The sequence below is a fragment of the Wyeomyia smithii genome, chromosome 2, assembly GCF_029784165.1.
Source record: "Wyeomyia smithii strain HCP4-BCI-WySm-NY-G18 chromosome 2, ASM2978416v1, whole genome shotgun sequence".
NCBI classification, from domain to species: domain Eukaryota; kingdom Metazoa; phylum Arthropoda; class Insecta; order Diptera; family Culicidae; genus Wyeomyia; species Wyeomyia smithii.
In genome coordinates this window covers 177,617,416-177,636,276 of record NC_073695.1, presented here as the reverse complement: position 1 = coordinate 177,636,276, position 18,861 = coordinate 177,617,416, and the positions used below count along the sequence as shown (strand labels likewise).

General features: G+C 43.2%; 2 protein-coding genes across 2 annotated transcripts; one reads left to right on the top strand and one right to left on the bottom strand.

Moving 5' to 3' along the window:
- Nucleotides 1-6,529: 6,529 nt before the first annotated feature.
- Nucleotides 6,530-7,551, bottom strand: LOC129721003 (general odorant-binding protein 56d-like). Its single transcript, XM_055673023.1, has 2 exons — nt 7,460-7,551; nt 6,530-7,394 (listed from the first exon to the last, which is right to left on the bottom strand). Exons 1-2 carry the CDS (start codon nt 7,538-7,540, stop codon nt 7,050-7,052), a joined length of 426 nt encoding a protein of 141 aa, XP_055528998.1. The 5' UTR covers nt 7,541-7,551; the 3' UTR covers nt 6,530-7,049.
- Nucleotides 7,552-9,704: 2,153 nt separating this feature from the next.
- LOC129721005 (general odorant-binding protein 56d-like) lies at nt 9,705-10,991 on the top strand. Its single transcript, XM_055673024.1, has 3 exons — nt 9,705-9,918; nt 10,033-10,164; nt 10,237-10,991. The coding sequence occupies exons 1-3, from the start codon at nt 9,862-9,864 to the stop codon at nt 10,462-10,464; spliced, it is 417 nt and encodes a 138-aa protein (XP_055528999.1). The 5' UTR covers nt 9,705-9,861; the 3' UTR covers nt 10,465-10,991.
- Nucleotides 10,992-18,861: the final 7,870 nt, after the last annotated feature.

The window sequence follows — 18,861 nt, the reverse complement described above, 5'->3', positions numbered from 1 at the left end:
GCGTATCGCTCTAGGCTGCATGCAGTCGACACATACCATGTCCCTAGAGGTCATAGCTGGAATACTACCACTCAAAGAGAGGCTGTTTGAGTTGGCTTTTCGTTTCCTCATTAGATCGGAAATAGCAAATCCAATGCTTATTGCGAACTATGAGAAATGTTTGGAAGTTGTTCAGAAACCCTGTATGTCAGTATACCAGCGGTTCATGTCCATGGAGATAAACCCTTCGGTTGTTGCTCCATCCCGTGAGATTTCAACATCGCTCAACAATTCTTCTGTTGTATTTGATTTGACGATGAAACAAGAAATCCATGGAATTCCCGATCACCTCAAACCAACAGTTGTGCCATCAATATTTTCGGCAAAATTTGGCCACCTCCCAAAACAGAATTCCTTTTTCACGGACGGATCTGTGATGGATGGACATTCCGGATATGGCGTTTTCAACACAGATCATCGCATATCTCGCAAACTGGCACAGCCCTGCTCCATATACGTAGCTGAATTAGCTGCCATACACAATTCGCTGCGAATTATGGAGCTCAAGACACCAGACAATTACTTCATCTTCTCGGACAGCCTCAGTTCTATCGAAGCTCTCCGATCGATTAAACCGGTCAAGCACCCGTCCTATTTCCTTCCGGAAATCAGACGGATATTAGAAGTGCTGGTTGATCGGTCTTTCATTATCTGCTTTGTGTGGGTCCCCTCTCATTGCTCAATCCCAGGCAATGAAGAAGCTGATTTATTAGCAAAAAGGGGTGCCATAGATGGAGATATATTTGATAGACCGATCACCTATACCGAGTATTTTCATCTGCCCCGACAACTGGCTCTGGAAAACTGGCAGGAAAAGTGGAATAAAGACGACCTTGGGCGATGGATGCACTCGATCTCGCCCAAAGTGTCTACAAAAGCTTGGTTCAAAGGGTTAGATTTAACTCGTGATTTCATTCGAGTTATTTCGCGCCTAATGTCCAATCACTATGTTGCAAACGCACACCTCTATCGAATAAACTTAGTCGATAGTAATCTGTGCGAATGTGGAGGGTACGAAGATATTGACCACATAGTCTTCGTATGCCCTAAGTACCACAGAGCAAGGGCCAAGCTTATAGATTCTCTCCGGAAACAGGAAGTGACGTTTACAATACAAGTACGGGATGTGCTTGCTAGCCGCAACCCCGCGCTTGTAATACCCATTTACGACTTTTTAAGAGATATCAAGTATCGAATTTGATTATCTCTATGCTTTCTCTCCTAATTTCTCCCAACACAACAATCTTAAAAAGTTTCACGCTAATTCCGTTTTTTTTTTCTTCTTTCTTTCGTTCATCTTTTTTATAGAAACATGAATCATCGCTTCTTTTTGAGAGACATGATCCACCGAACTTAGATTTTGATTTCAAAGAGATAAGAAACCATCACCCTCAACGAATAGTAGTAAGGATTAGTATTTAGATATAAAGAGAAAAACTTTGATGTTAATGTTAGTCGTAAGCTTAAATGACATGTATTTTTAAATTGTATTTTTAAAAGAGCAAAGATGAGAGGGTTTTTATGCCTGTTTGAGGAGGAGCAGTCGGGATACAGGCTCTACTCAAGCTGGCTTTTCCCTACTCCAAAAGATATTCGGCCCCGTTATGCTTCGCGGTTGGGCCTAAATAAATATTAGAGTTAAAAAAAAAAAAAAAGCTACCCCTGTTGATTGGTTCGGTCTGTTAGGAACTTCACGTCGCTTGTCCAGTTGCGGCTCGTTCGTTTTCTTCTTTTTTTACTCCAAGTAAGGATTGCTTGGGAATCTCAATCCCCTCCACCCACCTTACCGACCGAAACGGTTAGTTTGATTGGAGTCTGTTCCTGAGAACCTGTCGTTTGGAAAGGTCGTTGTCCTGTTTCGGCTAGATAACGTACTTCCGGTTCAAATTTTCCGAAGATAGCTCACTATTTAACTGAGGGATTTTCGCAGCGTCCAGCTTTATTTAACCTGGTTCGCGAATGTAAGTAGAGTGTTGGATCCGTGCGTTGTCGAGTGATATAAAATAATTAGGTAAAGTGAGTGAAGTTTTTACAGTCTAGCCAGTAACAGTGATGTTTTTCCCCCCGTAAATAGGAGACAGAATTTAGTGCTTAGGATAATTTGTGCGGTATCGTGAAAGGAGGTCTCTTGCCGGGCAAATACAACACGACGGTTGATCCCCTCCGGGGGTGGCGCATTTAAGTCCACCGTTTGAGTTCCTTCAGAACGAGAATCACCGCACGTGTGACAATCGTCGGCGTTACAAGATGAACACGAATTCTGAGTTGAGTTGCCAAGGATGACAGACTGAGCTAGAATAGTGTGCTGGAATTGTAAGTAAATCAGTCTTTTTTATTATAAAATCAAGTCATGTTTCTTTGTCAAGTTCAATTCGTACAGAATAAAGGAAAAATATTGACTCAAACTTCCATTTTAACGAATGTGAATTGCCGGACCTTTCTCTTGACTCATTCCATCAAGTTGTGTACAGCCTTCTTGGTTAGTTTGTTCGCCGCAGAACGCCAGTTAGTCTTAAACTGCATCTCATTGACTACTGTCTTTCGTGTCTTCTTGACGTTTCGCTTGACGATAGCCCAGTATTTTTCTATAGGGCGGAACTCTGATGTGTTGGGAGGGTTCTTGTCCTTTGGCACCACCTGGTCGTTGTGTGCGGCATATAAATCCTCTTGGTCTTTTTTCCGTAATGGCAAGATTCCAAATCCGGTCAAAATAGAACGGAACATCTGTGTTGCTTGAGGAAAAGCAACATACGTTTTTTCAGGCACTCCTGCACATAAGTTTCCTTGTTGACGGAACCTTAGGCGATGTAAATATTGCTCCAAACCACAGAAACAGATGGGCTGTCACACAGGATATTTCTTTGCAAACTTCGTTTGAAATCTCTGCCACCTTTCCTCTACCAGTTGCCATATAATATTCCTGTGCAGGAAACTGTTTGTAGTTTGCCTTGACGTAAGTTTCATCATCCTGTACCACTTGCGACATCTCGGACGAGAAGGTTGGGACTTCGCTTGAAACTGCTGGCCACGCTTTCCCTCGTTCTTGCGGCCCTCGGATTTCGACTTCCGCCCGATCCTGTCTTACTGGCAGTCGATAAACGTTCTCCAAAAACTTTCATTACGTTGGTGACGGTTGATTTGTCTATATTCAATAATTTTGTTAACTTGGTGTGCGAGTAGTTCGGGTTTTTGCGATGCGCAAGCAAAATTTTGATGCGTTGCTTCTCTTGCTTCGACGCCATTTTCACATTATGAACTGGAAAGCAAATGTCAATCAAATAAATCAAACACAAAGCATGCTACTATACACACACATTTTTGTTGTATATAAAGCCGAGAATAGCCAGAGGTACTGCATGTGATTTCTATTCTATAAAGAAGCCTGGAGTCCAGTAGAGCTTTTGCGACTTTCAACCTGATTCGTCGGCTACTATTTGTACGAAGATCAGATATCACAGCGTTCTCCAATCTGCATGAATTGCTTCTTGTATGATAGTTTTTGGTCTAGCGGCATCCCTAAGATTCATATTGTCTTCTGGTTCTTCATTGAAATGTCGTTCAAAAAAATATTTTTTTTTTCGAGAATCGGTGCGATAGTTACTATTGCAGCAATGCAATAGTGCGCTTAAGTCTGATGCCAGCTGAAAGCCAGTTGCAATTGCCCACTTTCCCACAACTTTAACTGGAGCTTGGGTCTTTCGAAAGAAAGCCGGCGTTGTTTACTCAGTGCAGATCAAGAAGATGTCATTCGTATATACCAGGAAGTCTATTTTTCTAAAAATCTAAGCTTTTTATACATTGATAATGACTACATGTACATATACGACGCAACTAAACCAGAATCACTGCACAGTAACTGCAATACCAAGCAGCCACTGTGTCATTGTTGGACATTAGATGGTCGATCGTGTAACAAGTTTAAAGCCGTTGGTGGTGGCGGATTACTTCAACGCTTGGGCTGTTGAGTGGGGAAGTCGCTGCACTAACCAGAGTGGCCTGTTGGCAGCTATAACAAAGCTCAACTTAGACCTTTGCCAATGTCGGTGTTATAAGTACCTACAGCAGAAACGGTGCGGAATCGATCATCGACGTGTCGTTCGGCAACCCGGGACTAATCACGAACTGGAGGGTAGTAAGCAGCCACACTAATAGCGACCACAAGTCGATCAGCTATAGCCAATACCCCAACCACTCGCGGCTGGAAGACATCGCATTTTGATGTCGATGTATTTGTGGAGGTAATAAGTTGGGACCTCGGTAAAGGGAGGGCCCCCCTGAGTGTGAAACAACTTATTGCTACACTATTGCGGGCGTGCGACTCCGCCATGCCTAGGTCTTGTCAGCCTAGAAATGGAAGGCCTCCGGCATACTGGTGCACCGACGGGATAGCCGACCTCCGCAATGCGTGCCTTCTTGCTAGGTGCGCAAAGATCGGAGCGCCAGTAAACGAGCCTGTTTCGATAGACTTTGTGACAATGCCAATACGAACCCATGAGGTTATAGTGTCGTTACGGCCAAGACCAGAGGCTCGGCAGTCGGGGTCTACACCACGAGCCAAACCTCTGGACTCCGGCTATGAGTCACCACAAACAGCGAGTGATGCCTGCCGCGCAATCGTCAAAGAGGCGGAAAGAGTAACGGACGGTGAACTCATTGAGATCGCAAACTCCCTGAAGGTGAGCAAGGCACCCGGACCTGGCCAATAATACGGCCATGAAGGTAGCACCCAGGTTGTACAGGGCGGTCATGCAGAAATTCCGAAAAGACTGCCTCTTACCGGATAAGTGGAAGCGACAGAGACTGGTATTACTGCCGAAGGCCGGAAAACTACCAGGTGACCCATCGGCCATTCGCTATTGCGCAATTGTCACGCTGTGCCCGTGGATGCACTTTCGCCTCAAAGTGATCTTTGAAGCTCTTGGGGGTAATGGTCGACGACAATGGGAGCCACGTCGAGTACGCCTGCAAGAAAGCTTCCACGACTGTAGCGACATTATTGCGCATGATGTCAAACAGCTCGGCGGTATTTAGCAGCAGGCGGAAGCTGCTAGCTAGCGTGGCAACGTCCATACTCAGGTATGACGGACCCGTGTAGTCGAAAGCGTCGGGTACTTCCAGTTACCGCGGAAAACTGGACCTACAGGCTCCTGATCTGAAAGTAGCGTACGCGTATCGAACCGAGTCATACGGAGCAATATACGTCCTGGCTGGCATGATGCCATCATTGTCAAAGAGGATGTAAAGTCCAACGAGACCAACGCGACACAAGAGCTATACGGACCACCAGAAGGTCAACTCCGATGAGGGAATGGTCTAATTCTACTAAAAGTAGATGGACGCACCGACTCATCCCGGAGATAGCTGAATGGATCGGGAGGCGCCATGGGGAAGTTAACTGCCCCCTGACACGGATACTGTCAGGCAGTACCTGCACAAGTTTGGGAACGAGGAGTCACCTATGTGTCCACAATGTGCGGCCGCTGAGCATGTGCTTTCCGTACGTCCTCGTTTCGCGCAGGTAGGGAGCGAAATGTTGACCTTGAGCGGGCCGGATACTACTCCGGAAAACATAGTGAGAAGGATTTGCGATAACAAGAGCACCTGAAGAGCAGGCACCAATCCATGGAACACCCTTCGAAATGCCAGTGCAGGCTAACTCTGCCTTTACGAAGTCAGCCAAGTCGTTTAAAATAAGGAAGACTCAGGTTCAAGGAAAATGGAGAAACGTAGACTCGCTCTTACAACTGGCTTTTTAGGCCAGCATCTTGCCTCGAGACCAGATGGGAAATCACTCATATAAAGAAAACTAGGAAATTTTGCCGAAATTAAGAAATTTGGAGTTGTTTGCTAACAAAAATATATAAGAGGTGAATACCAGCAGTGGGGAGATCAGACGCTGTTTTGAGCTGCACCATCGTGGTGAACAGATGTTCGGGTTGGAACCAATCTGTCAGGGACGAGACGGAGAGGTGCACATCCACGAGGTGGATCTATCAGGTGGAAAACGACCTGCGGACCCTACGCAGACTGCAGATCGCTAGCCAGAAAAAGTCAAGAACTTTAGTCCTTTTTAGTCAGTTTCCAAATGATGCATCTTCCAAAAACTTCCTACCTTGAATATACAAACAAACACTGAAAATTTCAGCCCAATCGGAGAACATCAAAACAACGTCCCTCAGAAAGGTGGTTGCGATTCTCGCGAATAAGCTCTTAACTTAACCTTTAAATAGAAAAATATTTTCCATTTCTCCATTCTGGATTTTTTTTACCAAAAATTTAGTTATAATTCTATTTTTTCCGAAAAAAAATGAAAAAAATATCAATTCTTTTTTGTAAATTAAAATTTATTGTTCATTCAGAACTTTTTGCTGCGAAAAGAAATTAGGCAGCAGCCATTCTATACTATCTTTTTCAGTCAGGTTTACTTTACAACCAAAGGTTTCTGAGCTACACTGCTTAAAATAAAACCTATACTGGAATTTATACGCCCTTTTAGAAAATTACTCTTGCTTCTAAAAATTTTTTCGACTCGCAGAAAATAATCAGTTTGCTGAGTCAGATACGTGCGCAAAATTGTATTCTAATAAAATGGTCAATATTCGACGATAGATCATTTGGCGTGGTTTTGCTCAGCTGTTAAGATCATCATTATCAATTTAATGTTCTCTGGAGACAATTACAAACTTTTAGACAAGTTATTCGAAGATATTTCAAAATAAAACGCTAACCTCGCTTTAAGTTAACTTCACGTTACTCACGGTTGCTCTTACTAAGAAAATGTTTCTTTCCTTGAATTGATTCTATTGAATTTGATCGAGTTCTTTGTTGTAGTAAATTTTGCTCTTCAGTTACTCTACAAGACTAACACACTTTATCAAACACGAAACTACATATACATGCGTATCTGTTATAAAATGAAAAAGGAACTGCTTATCAATTTTTCTCGTTCAAATATTTACTTCACATCTTAATATCGAGGACTCCGATTTACAACGCATACACATCAGATATCACAGACTTTCTCTATTTGTGTACAGACACTCATAAACCTGAAAAGCAGTATCGCAGGCATCTTTTTTCTCATCCACTTGACACTTTGTCATCACTGCTTCCACCTTCTCTCGATCAAAATCACTGGATAAAGCTTCAATTACGCTGTCGGTCAACAACCCGCCTTTATCGTTCATAAATCCTTCCTTTTCGAAAAAGCACCGCACGAAGCACTTGGATCGCTGATCGTCGGCAGAAAAATCGCCCACCTTAAGCTGTGCTATGGAAGCTGGATTTACTCCGGTTTCTGCAAGGCATTCTAGCGCGAAAACATCACCCTGTTGCCGCTGTTGTAGCGTGTAAGCCTGGATAAGAAAAACGATAGTTTAAATTTAACACACTGCAACCGACAGTTTGGAATTATTTCCACCTTATTTTGGCGAACGAATAAAGAAACACACAAAATAATCAAGAAACTTCGCATTTTGCAGTCTTTCAAACAATTTCCCATTAAGCACCAGAACACAATTGATGACGGTTACTCTCAGATGAATTGTTTTTATATCGTTCGGCAGCTTTTCCACCCGCAAGATTGCTCGCGCAGTGTGGGAAAAAACTGTTGCATAACTTTGACCTTTGGGAAACACCTTCGCATGACTTCGCTTTTAATAACCGCAAGGCTAGGCTTCTGCTTTTTGCAGTTCGTGAGCATTTCCGCCAACGAGTTGTTTTCGATATGTTACTAGGAATTTCTCCAACAATGAATTAGTCGTATGAATTTGTGGTAACGTGAGAACGTCAATATATTTCATATATATGCTTGATCACGTCAAGCATAGCCGTGCGCATGGAGAGCTTGGGTTCAAAAAATGTTGCTTGGCGAAACGCCAACACTCGAGTAACATTAATGATTTTGAGCACTGACATTTGCATAATTAAGAATATGATGAACGCCAGCAGGCTTATTAATTTTTTTTAATATAACTAGGGCTTTGCACTCGTCAGAAATATATGGGGCAGAATGTCAGTTATATACACTCGTATACAACAAAATTTATTGAAACTAATAATGTAGACTTCGTGGCATGGCATGGTAACAAAGTCTATTTTGACAAGTCTATTCAAATCTCAGTACAATCAGGCTATTCGGCCTTGGGGTTTTCTTAGAACCTCTCCTTAACGCTGAATTCTGAATTCTTGAATACCTGGATAACTTTTGCTTGACATTATAAGTCACTTTTATGACTGCTGACCAGGGGAGTGTAATTTCTTCGAGATCGGTAAAATATTTCTTGTAAACTTAAAAGGAAGGGTAATAACTAGAGACAGTGGTAATTTGCGGTAAAAAAATTTAAAATTCACGGGTGGCGAATTAGAAAATATTCAAAATCGCGGCAACCTTCTTCTTCAGAAAACACTAATTGAAGTGATTTTTTTTGGCAAAAACAACAAACAACTTGTTTATTTAATTTAATATACGGTAATTTTACCGTACGAGTCATGTGTCAAATTGTTTTCAGTCATATTTTGGTGTCGGCAGGCTCGTTTTGTTCGTGTTATATTGGCTCACACTGCGCTTCATTTTTGCCGAGTTTTCAAGAGTCGCTGAATATTTATTTGCCAACCGTAAAAGACAATGTCTGCGATTCGAATACCTATCAAAATTATAATACCAATTTCTCTGTCTGGTATCTTTAAAAAATGCTCGCTTATACTTAGTTAATCTTGCAACTTCGATTTTATGGCTGCACACCCTGGAATTCTATCAAGCAGGTCACTAATCTACAAAATCTTTACTCGAAGAGGATCTAATAACCGAACCATCCAAAGACAATTCAACCCAGGCTGACAAAATCGTGTTGTAAGGAAGCAGTAGTACTGCCTAGGAAAAGACGTTTCGTTGCCATCGAAGTGCCCATTAATCTTCAGCTTTGTCCATGTTGCTGGTTTTCATGAACTTCGAAGATTTCAAGTCGACATGTTTCATGATTGACCTAGAATGTTGCTATTTTTCATTACTTTTGCGGCTTTTCGCGGGTTCTACAGATTTCGCAGCCGATGCTGAATTTTGCGGAATTCGCGGCTTCCACGGAATCGTGATTTACCACTATCCCTAATAATAACCTACATACAAATACGGATAAAATTATACGAAAAGTATGTCACTTACTTTCAACTGTAATAGTGTAAACCCGAATCAGCTCAGAATTCCACGTGAAAATTTTCCTTTTTTTATCTTTGGATAACTACTGCGTCCACGTACAAAACTAAACTAACTTGATATGATTTTCTTTTTCAAGCGATATCCATCGGTGTTCGTTAAAGTATTGTCAAATGATACAAATGTCATCGAACTACATTCTTAGTCGAGAAATGTTTAATGTGTCAAATGATGCCATATGGTATCATTGGATATACTCGGTTCAAAAATATGAAGTACGGAATACCACAACCTGCCCCCAGACTAAAATCCTGCACACGGCCATGACACCAAGCAATGATTACTATATGTGCATTCCATCCACGAGCATCAACATCGCAGTTTCCTTGGGTGGATGAAGCACTTTGCACTTGGCCCTAACATTGTGGATAATCGTGGAAGTCTTCTGTGTTTATAAATATTCTACCACGCTAAGCGTGCGTGCCTCCGCCGCCCTGCCGCATTTTTTAGCTATTCAGCAAAACAGAACCTTACCTTCCTTAGCTGTGTCTAGTCTATAAAAGTGAACTGGAAAGAAGATGTTTTTCCTTGTAGTCAACCCCGCTTCTTCGATTAGTGCCCTGTAGTGTGATAGTTGCTGCCGTAGACAAGCTCTACAACGTGCGTTCTCAATGAAATCCGCTAAAGCTTCCCTGTGCCTAGTGCTGATCGCTATCGTGTCAGTAAACGTAAGTTTGAACTCTGACAAATGGAAGGTTAATTGTTTGAACAGTGCTGTAATTAATATGCGTAAAATTTCCCACACTTCCGTTTCGCCTTGTATGCTGCAATACTGTACATAGGCATTGCCACCGGCCAGCAAAGCTGAAATCCGTCGGAACATTCGCGTGTGCGCCAAAGAGAACGGAGTTTCGAGTCAAAGCGCGCTGCGGGTGCTGAAAGGAAACTTCTTCGATGATAGCGATAACATCAAGGTAGGTCAGAGCGGTTTAATGCTTCAGGTGAAATTCTACTCACATTTTCTCCCCCCTCAAATCGGTGTGCAGTGTTTCATCAAGTGTATGTTCAGTAGCATGGGATTCATCAACGAGAACGATGAGGTCAACGAGGAGGCAATCCGGGAGAAGGTGATGGAGCACATAGGCTCGGACGAGGCAAACACACTGTACGAGAAGTGTAACATCACCGGTGAGGATTTGTGCGATACTTCGTTCCTCGTGTACAAATGTATATTCGAAAATTATGACGTCTCACCTGACATGATGGATTTGTGAGCGGTTATCGTTTGATCAGTGCTTAAGGGAAGACTCAAGTGAAATGTGCAAGCTGGCACTACGGGGGAGAATCAATCTGTTATAGTCTTGATGATGTTGTTTCTTATGCTGTACATTCTCAGAATCTATGTCACACATGAAACATTCGGTTTTGCTGTGTAAGGTTTTTTATAGGGACCTATTTCTCTAAACGGCGTTTCTCGTGAAGCGAATTTGAGTTTCAATTATGAACTGTTCCTCATAGGAACATGCAATTTTATGATCTGTTTAAAATGGTATAATGATTAGGTGATGAAAAACTTGAAAATTCAAGTTCAAGTTTTTCCAATTGGAACGGCGTAAGAGAATAATAAATAATTAGACTGGTTTTGGTCCTTAAAAAAACACACAGTCGACAGTTGAACAAACATTATTTCAACGATTCTATAAACAAAAACTCAAATGATTTTTTTATGTTTATGTAGATATAACTAGAAATTTTCGAAAACTAACTAAATAGAAATATATAAGTCAAAATCTTGTCAACATTTCGTTGTTTTTTGTTTTGGCATCTTGTAGCAACGCATTCAGAGCAGAGTGTTTCTTCTGCCTACTCAAAGGCGTTTATTCAGCATAGAGTAAGTTTCGGATCTGGATGGTTTTGTCTCTGGACGTTCTGCGTTAACGAATCTAATAGATTTACCGTGCAATAGCATCTCTCAAAACATAAACGAAAAGCACAAGTTGACGTTACTTACATCGACCTCACAATTTTCAAATCCCAGCAATTCATTCAACTTCGTCAAATGCTGTTGGGATAGATGGATTACCCTTGAAATCAAGGAAATTGATTTTGCCTCATTGCGACATTTATCGGACTATTGAAAGAAAAGTTGCAACATTTATGCTACCTATAGATTTTTCCAAAGCATTTGACAAAATATATATATATAAAACTTTCGAAAAAAAAAAAATTTATTCAATTTGCATTCTCTCGTGCTGCCTTGACGCTGATAGGATCGTACCTGGATCAAAGATCTCAACTCGTAGAAAGCAATGGTGAGCTTTCAAATCATATTAACATTTTGTCAGCTGTTCCCCAAGGTTCTGTTCATTGACCTTTTTTGAAAGTTTGTATGATACACATGTTTGCTAACGACGTACTATTATTATTTTTCGGTAGTATCCAGTAATCTCTAACATAGTTTGCCCAACTTATCAACAATGATGTAAAACAAATTTTGTTGGTCAAAGTGTAATCTTTCACCTATCAACTCGGCTAAAACTTATAATCTTTGGAAACGGTTCCAACATATAGCAATGCCTACGTGACAGTATTGCTATGCCATTATTATAATATATATGTTGATAAATGTAAATGTTCATGCCAGAAACTGTTTGGATTATATATATATAATACTTTAATAATCTCGTCCCTGTTAAATAAGATTTGCTTGGGAATTCAAAGGCCTCCGAAATAGTGAGTCGTTACCAAGAGAATCGATGGCCAATCTGGCGTTAGTAGATTTTCTAAAATCAAAGTATTAGAGACTCCATGCGACTCACTGCTTCAGTTTTACCCGGCGATAAACCCAGACAACAACCTACGATGGTGCAAAAATTCGTCGTTTTAAGCAACCACCACCATCGCCACCGTAGCCAGAACCAGCCGTCGTCTCCGTCGCCGCGACCCTCAAGATCTGCCCGTTCGCCACTAGTAGGATTCATCGCAGCCGCAGTCGGTGAGTCGATCAGAATTTCACCAGTTGCAGTTCTCTCAATGAAATAATTAGTTACGTAACATTCAGTTTTTATTTCGGACGATTTGTGATCACTTTCTGGCGTTCCCCAGGGCCTTGGCTTTAACAGGTGGTGATCTTGTCCGAGCGAAGTGTTTCAGGTGAGTTTTCTCTAGTGCGTTTGCCGACCCAGTGACGTCACAAAAAATAATAAGAGTCTTGTTCGATGGGGCAAACGATAAACTAAAGTAATGTTTAAGACCCGGCAGCAAAAACTTCTTAGTTCATCGAATATTTTTTCGGAAATGATGTTTTGAATTACGTTGATACTCTGTCCACTTTCTAGAGCCGCACCTCAATTTTACGCACCTTGCAATGTTTACCGCGGAATCGATATTAGTAAATAACTATCTTTGCATAATTTCTTTCGTTCGTGTGTTTGTGGCATATGTGGAAAACGCATGTTGTCAAAATTTTGAGCGTCCATTTTCAATAGCCGCGCAGCGTGTTGGTTTTTTATCTGGCAGGTTATTTATGCAGAAAAAGTTAAAATGCTGATAGTGTTTTTAATGAGAAAGAAAAGGGATTGATAGAAGCCTATTAACAGAAGGGAAAATATTCAAGAAATCGGAGGCAGACTCACAAGATATGGTAAAGTGATAAGAACCACAGAAGTAGTAACTGCACAGCGGAAACTAAAAAAATCGTAGTTATCGACAAGAGACAAGCGGAATGTCGTGAAACTGGCGTCAAATTCAACAATATCCCTAACGAATATCAAATCTACTCTGAATTTACAAATTTTTGCATACCAGCACCAGAATAATTCGTTCTAAAATGGAAATGGTTGGTAAATGGCTGGGCAGTGCGTACCAACAGTACACCCGTACTAGTTGGCATGTGGTGTGGTCCAAAGCATAATACCCAACAACTCCTATCCCTACCTCCACGTGATACCGACTGGGATACGAGCAACCAAGCGAAGATGGGTGAACCGGTGAGAACTTGGTCGTATGCTGACAGGGAAGGGGGAGCTGCTCTTCTAGAAGGGCAGCTTGTCCGAGCGTCTGTTCCCCATGTTAGAGGCGGCTCAAACAGCGTCGGATCCGGAGCGGACGGCTGAATTATGAAATGCGGCGTCTCGCCAGCTACTCCCAAGCCGGCAGCCCCGTCGCAAGACTAGGCATCCGCAGCCCTAGTAAGGCAGCATGCCGAAACATTAAAATACTACGAATAATCAAGAATTGAATACGGACCGGAACAATTGGCAACGACCTGACGACGCAATAAGGACGACGATTGGAAGCTCGGTACATAGAACTGTCGCTGAACGCCCCGGATGACGACCGGGTTCTGCTAGATCAGCTAGAACCGCGCCACTTCGACATCGTTGCGCTCCAGGAGCTTTGCCGGAAAGGAGAGAAGGTACGGAGGATTTGTGGCCGCACGGCACAGTACTACCAGAGCGGCGGCACAACCAATGAGCTGGCTACCGGCTTTATAGTGCCAGCCAGTGCTGGGCAGGATACAGAGTCGTGTGATCAAGTGGCAGGTGATCAGCGACAGGTTGTGTTTGTTGAGAATAAAATGCCGGTTCTACGGTTGAGAATAATATGCCGGTTCACAGCTGGAGAAACTCTTCGATAGCTGCTCGCGTAGAGATATCAAGATCGTCATCGGGGACATGAACGCGCAGATCGGTAGGGAAGAAATGTACAAGCCAGTGATCGGCCCGCATAGCCTGCACACCGTGACTAACGACAACGACCAGCGATGCGTCAACTTCGCAGCTTCCCGAGGACTGGCAGTCCGAAGTACCTTCTTTCCCCGTAAGGACATCCAAAAAACCACCTAGAGATCCCTGACCAACGTACAGCAAATCAAATTGACCATGTTCTCATCGACGGCCGGTTCTTCTCAAACATTACAAACGTACGTACCTATCGCGGTGGCTCGGACCACTACCTAGTTGCGGTATCATTGCGCTCAAAACTTTTGACCGTATACCACGCGCGACACCGCTGAACCCCGCGGCTCCACATAAGCAGCTCCGGAGCTCCCAGGCTGCGGAGGAATACGCACAACAGCTTGAAGCGGTGCTACCCACGGTAGAGGGGCTGGGCGCATTGCCTCTCGAAGACGGCTGGTGCAGCATTCGCACAGCTATCGGGGAGATCACAATGGCGACACTAGGAGTGGAAGCACCGAGTGGCAGAAACGACTGGTATGACGGAGAGTGCGGCAGCGGTGAATGAGAAGAACCGGACCTGGGCAATATACTAAGGCAGGTCAACGAGAGAGAACAAGGCCAATTACAAACGGGCACGGAACGACATGACCACGATTCTCAGACGAAAGAAGCGCCAGCAAGAGGATCGTGAACATGAGTAGCTGGAGCAGCTGTACCGTGCCAGGGAAACGTTGAAGTTCTATGAGAAGGTAAACCAGTTCCGCAGAGGCTATGTGCTGCAAGCCGACATGTGCAACGACGCGGATGGGAACCTTCTCACAGCTGCCAGCGAGGTGGTCGACAGGTGGAAGGAGTACGTCGATGGACACCTGAATGGTGAAACAGTAATCAGAAGCGGAGCAAAAACTGACCTAGGAACACCAGCAGCGGATGACCGAGTACCAGCCCCCGATATTCACGAAGTTCTTTTGTGAGATCGGGAAGCTGAAAAACAACAAAGCCGTAGGCAAAGACGGACTGCCGAGCGAGCTTTTGAAACATGGAAGAGAGGCGCTGACTAGAGCGCTGCACTGGGTCATTTCCAGGATTTGGGAGGAGGAAAAATTGCCAGACGAGTGGTTGGAGGGAGTCGTCTGTCCCATCTACAAGAAGGGTGATAAGCTGGAGTGCCGCAACTACCACGGTATCTCGTTTATCAATGCCGCCTACAAAATACTCTCACAAATCCTCTTCCGTCGTCTATCACCTTTAACTAGGAGGTTCGTGGTCCAGCACTAAGCGGGTTTCATGGAAGCCCGTGCCACCACGAACCAGATCTTCGCAATCCAACAGATCTTACAGAAATGTCGCGAGTACAACGTGCCCACACATCACATCTTTATTGACTTCACGGCGGCCTATGATACAGTCGATCGAGAACAGCTATGGCAGATCATGAACGACAACGGATTTGCGGATAAACTGACTCGATTGATCAGAGCCACCATGGCGCAAGTGTGTGGTACGTGCGTGTTTCGGGGATACTCTCGAGTCCCTTTGAATCGCGCAGAGGGTTGAGACAAGGTGATGGACTTCCCTGTATGCTGTTTAACATCGCCCTTGAGGGTGTGAACCGGAGGGCGGGCATTGAATTCAAACTTTTCAACCCGTTGTTTCTCCCCCACATAACTTACGACACTGAGTTGACTTAGGATATGTCCATAGCAGCCCTGGACAGAGTGAGAGCTGCTCTGTCCGTTGGGTATTCAACTTTTTTTTCCTATATGGACTTCCTAACTGCGACCAGAATCGCCCATTTATTATGAGATATGTATGCTGTATCCCGTACTTCTATTATTAACAATACGGCTATTGAGAAGTGGCATGCTTATTACTATTTATCAGTGCTTGTGTGTAATGTGATTTTACTCTTCCTTTTACCTTCTTTTTCCTTTTCCAATTATAACTCCCTGAAGAAGGTTCGTCGTGCTTCCTTCTGACCAGTTTTATTGCTAAGAGGGACTTATTTTTGTTAAGAGAAAATCACACGAAGGTATTATATAATTCATCGTAAAGGAATGGTAAGTGGTTGGAGATCCTTAGAATAATCCTATGTTAAAATCTTTTCTGACATCGAATGGTCTGGTTCTACTAAGATTCGAGCCCGTGACCATTAGACTAGGACACGGTTATATGAGAAAAAGCGATGGTGTTATTTCTTCGCTCCCATGCACTTTTCGTGTTATTTATGGGTCATATAACATCTGTATAAATTTTCAGATTACGGTCTTCAGAAGAGTTTTTCGCAGAAAAATTTCCTACAAATGTCATATATCGATATATTTTTAGGAACCAACTGGACATCTCTAGAGAAAAAGTTTTGAAAAATTTTCCCATATAAAGCCGTATGGAAATTTTCAAATCGGGCGCAAAAATATAGTTCCAGCGATCGATCTGAAAAGTTATACAGTCGTTATAGGACCCATAAGGAACACGCAAAGTACATGGGAGCCAACATTTATTTTTTATCCCACCCTAGTGACCATCCACTTGACAAAGCGGACTCTATAACTTTTCGGTTACGACCATACCCGCTTTATGTTACCAGTTACTATTTGATACAAAAATTTCTTTCTTGACTACCATTATATCAGTTATTCACAAATGACTAAATGCTATTTGACATCTCTTGGCCATAGCTCGCCCACACGCACCTTGCTTTGATTAACGGATGGAGGCAATCATTGCCTTGATGGTGTACAATATCATGCCAGATGGCCTTTGTAGGAAACGCGTCGAACAGCAAGGCCAATCGATTGCTGAGTGAGCCTACTGGGCCAATCATCATCAGCCGTAACGTACGTTTCTTGGAGCTCGACGAAAACGACTAGGACGTGAAAATGGAACTTTTCATGACCTACCAGATAAATCCAAGAACGGATACAAACACGTAACAGTACCAATGTTCGATCGTAGATCGTATGAAAAAGAATTTTTCGGATTCAACAAAGAAGAAGATGGTTTCGACGAGAAGAAAATGCAGGAGAGGTAACATACGAAAGTTTCCAGAGAGTGCCGCAGTAAGAGGAGAAACCTGCGGAAGTTCCCGGCGCGCAAGGTGGTCGGTGTCTCACCTGAATGGTTTACCGGTACGATTGGTCGTATAACGGAGCATTACAAGGCCGGTCTGTGCCTGGTGGAAAGTGGCCATGGACGAAGGAATGACATCTCTACGGGACAACGGAACGTAAAGTCTTGCCAAGTCACCCCAAAATCGTAACGTGAAGCAGATCACGTTACCGTGCGGTCTTTAGTGAGCCAAGTTACGGCGATAGTTGAAGTGGAATTACGGATGGTGTGTACACGTACGTACTGATCTATGTGTCGTTATGTGTCGTATAATTGTGGGTATCTGGACATTGTAGTATTGAAGGAAATGTTGGCGAGATATGGATCAACGCAACCATTCATAGGACCAGAACCATTTTGTGGGATTTCAGAATGTGCCCTCAAAATGGAACTCAAAAAGTGGGAAAAAATCAACAATAGATAACATCTGGAAAAACAATGAAACAGCTCGACAAGCGAAGAGATTTATATCACCCAACAAAACAGTAACTCAAAAACTGCTCAATAGGGGTCTTCACATCGAGCTCGTATACGAATACCCAGCCGTAAACTGTGTATCTTCCATTACTCGTCAATGGAGGTGAGTATTTTTACGGCTGGGGATTTGTTTACGAGCTCGACATGAATACCCATAATATCTCCAAAATATATATATACGAATATAGACATTTCAACTTCCATTCTCGTTTCACCAAACCAGCATCGGCGGACTGAAACTAGGCGAAGCACGTGCTGTACCCTTCAAATGTACGGTAGACCACGTGCTACACTTGCGTGACGCTGGTAACTTTTAACTGGAGTACTCCGTCGACACGGACTGGGCTGGTGATGTCGACAGCAGGAAGACAGACCCTTTTCGACACTGAGGCGGAGTACATAAAACTGACAGAATGCACACAGGAGTTGCAGTGAACAACGGAGCGTCTGGTGTTACCCATTGTCGTCGACGAAGAACAACCAGAGCTGCAATGCGCTTGCAGCATCGAATAAGACCTCAAGAAGATCGAAGCATATCGACACCAAGTACTGCTCAATGAAGATTTTGTCTGAGGGTGATATCCTCTCCGTCTCACGGAACAGACGGAAACAGTTGGGAGCACCATCCACCCCACCACACCCCATTAATTCTGAATGACGAGCTTGAGAGATTGATCAAAAGAATCGCACGGCTCACGCACCATTACGTCGACATCTCGTTCCAGCTCCTGAGCTTCTTACTTTATTTATACTATTTACTCTGCTTGGGCAGCATGTACAACACAAAACTCCAGGAGATTAAGTTGCAGGGAGCTGGAAGGCCACAAAATCTTATTGAAAAAATCAGTCAAATTCCTCTACACCACTCTTAGACGATATCCGCCGTGTGGGCTGGTACGCCGTCCTGCGCCAAAGTGTCGAGGCTTTTCCAGAATGTCGACTTGTCGAGCTGTGTTGATTTTATTTGTGACGGAGGGACAGTGGTCGATCATTTTGGACATTGTGCGGCTCTTGCAAGACAAAAAAATTCTCATCAGGAAACACGAAGTTCTGACTTGCGCACGCGAAAGTATTTTATTATGACTTCGCGGTACTCCTCATCGTGCGCGAAAAACAAAGAAAAAACACAGCAAGTTGACACTGTGCGCATCGGTTAAGATGAGGCTAAAGCAGATACCAATACCACCAATACACAGAAAGCGTGTGGTACACATTAGTGCTGGAACTATCTGGATTAAAATATCCGAATATCCGACCTCGGATATACGACAAATATCCAAAATCCGGATCAACCGGATATTCAGATATTATCCGACAGGATATCCGGATTTTCGGATAGTCGGATATCCGGATATCCGGGTATTGTATCCGAACATAGTTTAATGAGAATTATGCAAATAATTA